The sequence below is a fragment of the Sordaria macrospora genome, chromosome 7 (genome assembly GCF_033870435.1).
Source record: "Sordaria macrospora chromosome 7, complete sequence".
Lineage (NCBI taxonomy): Eukaryota > Fungi > Ascomycota > Sordariomycetes > Sordariales > Sordariaceae > Sordaria > Sordaria macrospora.
The window spans coordinates 4,082,438-4,087,533 of record NC_089377.1 but is presented as its reverse complement, the minus strand read 5'-3'; the positions used below and the strand labels follow the sequence as shown (position 1 = coordinate 4,087,533).

General features: G+C 52.3%; 2 protein-coding genes across 2 annotated transcripts; both read right to left on the bottom strand.

Moving 5' to 3' along the window:
* Positions 1–340: 340 nt before the first annotated feature.
* On the bottom strand, positions 341–754 carry SMAC4_14171 (uncharacterized protein; the record flags this gene model as incomplete). The annotated part of the gene is made up of 1 exon (XM_066091808.1): positions 341–754. The coding sequence occupies one exon, from the start codon at positions 752–754 to the stop codon at positions 341–343; it is 414 nt and encodes a 137-aa protein (XP_065947880.1).
* Positions 755–2,950: 2,196 nt separating this feature from the next.
* Positions 2,951–3,928, bottom strand: SMAC4_14170 (uncharacterized protein). Its single transcript, XM_066091807.1, has one exon. The coding sequence runs from the start codon at positions 3,911–3,913 to the stop codon at positions 3,116–3,118; it is 798 nt and encodes a 265-aa protein (XP_065947879.1). The 5' UTR covers positions 3,914–3,928; the 3' UTR covers positions 2,951–3,115.
* Positions 3,929–5,096: the final 1,168 nt, after the last annotated feature.

Sequence of the window (5,096 nt, the reverse complement as noted above, 5' to 3'; positions counted from 1 at the left end):
GTCGAAGGAGAGTAGATGACGTCTTTGATACGGACTCGAATGTTGACTTTCTTGTTGGTTGGCATTGTTAACTCGACTGTGCCAATATGGTATGATAGGGTAACCGTGCCATCACCAATGGTGTGCTTGGCTGGTTCTGGTAAAGGTTGAAGGTCTGTAAACCATCTAACATGGTTGAAGATATTGGAGCCACAACCAGAGTCGTAGACTACCAATTCTTTCATGGGGTTTGTTGCCTCAGGAGCCTGTTGGACTTCAGCGATATCACACGTTGAATGCTGTAATTGATACTTTGCAGTTGAGTTACTGGAATCAACGTGATTAGATCTCGCTATGGGCTCTAATGAAAATCCTTCTTGAAGTGAGCAAAGGTATGGCCTCCAAAGCCAAAGTTGCCAAAGAGCAGGGCAGAGCCGGTGGTTCCAGGGGTGGCTAAGCTAGTGTTGGTCGCTCCAATTGCCGCGGTAGTGCCCGTGTTAGTAAAGTTGGCCTTTTTCTCGATAGCCTCCTTCTTCTTGCTCCAGTTGGCGGGAGCCTTGTCGGGATCACACCACCAACAATCAGCTGTACGAGGGTTGCGATGATGACCGCAAGGGAAGTGTTTGAAGTCGTCACGCATGGACTGGCCGCAGTCCGAGCAGGTAACCTGCTTGTGGATCTTACGGTCCTTGTCGTTCTTGTTGATTGAATCCTTCTTATCGTTAGTGCTGGCAGTGGAGGTTGTCTTCTTGACTTGGACGGTAAGGTTAGTCATGCGAGCCTCTGTGTTGCCAAGGGTTGACAAATGAGAAAGGAGTTGAAGGGTAGTGAGCTTGTCTTTGGCCATCTCTGCCGCCCAGAACTTGGCATCGACAGTGTACTGGCGTTTGACCATGTTGTAGAGATTGAGGACTTCAACCTTCTCGTTGATTTTCAGACCACACTCAGCGACGCGCTTGCGCAGAAGATCATAGCGAACAAGGAAAGAGGCCATGGAATCGAAGTTGGCACGACGAAGGGAGGTGTACTCCTCGAGGATATCCGCGCGAGCCTCGTTGGTAACCTTGCCAATGGTCTTGCGAATAAGATCGTAGAGATACTTGGGGTCAGTGCTGTCTTGGTCCCAGCCATTGATACTGAGGGTAGTCGTAACCTTGTCATCCTTGAGGGTGGCTTGAATGATCTTCATAGCCTTGGCTCTGTCGGTACGCCAGATCTTGTGCTCATCGGGTTTCTTGACCTTGTCTGGCTCAGCGACGTCTTTGGTGACATACTCAAGAAGGTCAGCGCATGCAAGCTCACAACGCAAGGCGCGGTTCCAGTTGGCAACGTTGGATTCGCCCTTGAGGGGGATGAGGGAAGATATCTCGCCCATCGTGTAGTCGTTGTTAGTCATTGACAGAAGGAAAGGTAGAGGGGTGTTGGCCGGTGTACTTGACGGGCCGTGAATGGTTCTCAGGAAGTCGGTCGTCTTGGTTGACTCGACGACGATGACGAGACGTGGGGGGGAGTTCGATCGCAGTCGTGTAGCGATTGCTGAGATTGCTTGAATGAGGTCGGTCGCTTACGACGTCACTCGAGGGGTAGCCTGTCGGTCGCGATGCAACGTCGAGGTTGATTATCTGGGGGGTTGCCTTGTCGGTCGCGATGCAACGTCGAGGGCAATGCTGGGTTTCTGTCGGTCGCTAGCGACGTCGAGAAGGTGAAGGTATCGCTGATGCGATTAAGGATTGACGAAGATTGCGTCAAGAGGGCTCATAACCTGTGAACAGGGTGAACAACCACGAACGAATCAATGATGATGTATTGTGTAGAGTTCAGACTGTGTAAAAGTCTGGAGGTCTAAAACTAGGGCAAGGGAGGTCCCTGTGCGGTGGGGCCATGGCCAGAGGGAGCCATGGCTGGCCGCACGTGACACGGGACACCTCCAACACAGGCCGTGTGATGGCAGCCTTACAGTTGTGCCTCTGGACTGCTATCACAACTACATAAAACCGCTTGAGCGACCGAATTGCCAGCTTCGGAAATACAATACGGACTCAAAAGGAAAGAAACCAACAAGTGTGTTTTATGAAAGAGATCGGGAAAAAAGAAGAAAAAAAGACATACAACACCAGGGATTCGCTGGTCGTCACCGACCCAACTACTAGTCTAGCCCTCACTGGCTTATCTATGGGAGAGCGGACGGGATCCCGAGTTTTCCAGTGGGTATGGTCGTATGTGATTACCATGACCTGTCGGAGGCTTTAAGTAGGTATTTCCACGGCCGCTGCAGATGCCGGGTGAAGGAAGAACACTTTTGCGGTCCCCCCTGATTTGTCGTTCTCAAGTCCATGGCCTTTTATTTCTTTTCAAATGACATTGTGGACCTTTGGCATTTATTTGTAGAAAACGGGACGGAAAACGCTAAACAGTGTCGAAACCATGTTAGTTCTGCGTTACGTACATGATCGGGGTTTTTTTTTTTGTTGTTGTTGTTGTTGTTGTTGTTGTTGTTGTTGTTGTTGTTGTTGTTGTTGTTGTTGTTGTTGTTGTTGTTGTTGTTGTTGTTGTTGTTGTTATTTTTAATGTCTACTTCCGCCTCCCGTAGGGCATGAGACGTGCCACATCAGTGAATCTCGCGTACAAAGATATGAGCAGTGCACTAAATGTCCACCAAAAGACCATTAACCCGAGAGCAACCCGAGGCCTATTGCCAGTATAAATCATGTGTTGCCCGTAGCGTAAACGCGGCTCAACACCTCCAATCGAATCGCCCAGTGGGCAAGCCGTCAATATATGGCGGACCTGTAGAACAAAGAAAAAGACAAAAGAAAAGGGCAAGATCACTCCTCCCCGCTCTCGCTCTTGCTCTCGCTCTCCCCCTCCCGCAAGGCCTCCACCCGTCTCCTTACGCGGTAGACTAGCCTGTCCAAGTCTACTGTAACCCTCTCAATGTCGTGGCCGCGCCCAATCTCCATCCCTTTACCCCGTAGAAACCCTGTAAGGTTGTCAGCGGTGCCCCCGTCGTCGATGTGCTGTTGCCAGAGTGACTGGCGCCAAGCCTTTCTCGTGCAAGTCCACGAAAAGAAGGCGAGGTCTGGATCCTAGCGATGAAGCGCTCCCAGTAAATTCCAATAGCAAGGGAGAGATTCTCCTATGTAGCCGCTTCGCCCGTGACCGGGGAAACTGCATGTGCCTTCCTGCAGAAGAAGGGATGGAATGGATTCTTCCAGCTTCCACAGAAGCATGTTAGCAGGGCGTCCTCGTGCTTGAAGCGCTCGTGGTAGTCCTTGAAAACCCCGTGGCCTGATCTAGCTGCCAGAAGATGGGGTAGGGAGCGCCTGTCGAGCTCCAACTCTTCGTTAGGATTAGTAGAGACGCCCAGCCTATAGTCTGCATACGACTCTGGCTTGTTCGCGGCCCACCATGCCTTGAAATCTGTGCGCGCCTCCCTCTTAGCAAGCCGCCTTGAGTGCGCAAGGGTACCCAAGCCTTGATTAACTACCTCTCCTCCTTCGGCGCCCGCCTTAGCGAGCTCGTCAGCAATCTCATTGCCCGTGATGCCCTTGTGGCCAGGAACCCAGCGGACGTCCACTAGACTGGGGCCATAGCCTTTGCGGGTGGCACGGAAATCAAGGAAAGCTGCTTGTGACGCCGCAGCTGGGGTTCCTCGGAGTCCTCTAATGACGGACGTGTTATCAAGGCATACCGTAATGCGTGGCCGGGCCTGTGCCTCCGGAAAGAGCGCCACAGCGGCCTTGAGACCATGCCGCGCCCCTTCGGCCTCCGCATCGAAGACTTCCGCATGTTCTAATTGAACGCATCCGCGGCCAAGTTCTGCTTGTCCTTGGAAGATTACGTAGCCAAAGCCTACGCACTCGCCCTCTGGTCTTTCTTCTTCCGCGTCCGGGTCCTCCGCGTGTACTTGAAGGCCTATCTGCTTGGCTATCATAGAGCCGTCGGTATAAACGACGATCTCCGAGGGACCTAGCTGGAGAAGCCATTCCTTAAAATCCTTGGCAGCTCTGTCCTTCGACTTGGGCGCTGGATCTTTGTGAGTATCTCCGTTATATACGGGCGGCCGTCTGTAGCGTTGTAGGGCGGCGAGGTAGGCCGCGCGGCGTCCATCTAAACAGAAAGGAAGCGAGGACACAAGGCAGACAAAGTTCGTAAGTTGCTGGGGCTGAATGGCAACGTGGGTTGAAAAGAAGGCGGAACATAGCCTAGTGATGTAGTGGTCCGCCAGCGCCGTGACACTATTCGCAAAGAGGTTCAGTCTCTTCTCCGTCTTGCCCCCACTGGTATCCCAGGTTGCCACAAGGTCCCCTCGGGTTTATGCCCTCGTGCCCAAGAACGACACTGTCCGCCAGACCATCCTGGATCACAAAGATGAGATTGATGCCCGTTTTGGCTGCGTCCAAGTCAAAGTGCCCAAGAAATGGGTCACCTACGCCGTCCAGAATGTGCCCATGACGATGCAGATTGGTATGGTCCCTGTCGACACTACCACTGCCATTAAGGATGAGTGTGACAAGGGCTGTATTCTGGGCTTGGAACAGTAGTTCAATTCAGCTAATAAACTACTTTGGTCTCGAAGGCCTTGTTGATCCTCTCAACCTCCAGGGGAAGGCTGGGATTCAAGGCCTTCTTATGCCAAAGAGAAACGGTACGTACTGGGGTACGTACCGGTCCTTGTGGCTTGAGGCTCCAAAGCATTTATCTAGCGACCTGTATACATGTTGATCTTTCTGAATGCCTTCATCCATTCTCCTTCTTCCTTCTAGCGCCGGCCTTTGCCCGGGCGTCCTGCTTCTGCTTGGTTGGCGTGATTGCTCCTGTGATGATGGGGTGGCTTTGTCTTTAGCACCGTCGGCATTTCTGGGGTTGGTGTGACGAACCGTTACAAGCACAGGAGTATTATCGCTGGGATAGAACAATAGAGTAACAGTGTAGTAGCCAAAAGGTACTGATAGATTGTGATAGCTATTGCTTGCTGAAGAACCCGGTATAACGAAGGCCGGGAGGCCTTCTTATATACTGGTCTTCAACCCCGTCCCGTGGTCCCGAAAGCCCGGGACATCGGGTCCGTCCCGTGGTCCCGTAGACTCGGGACCCCGGGTCCTATCTGATTGGTC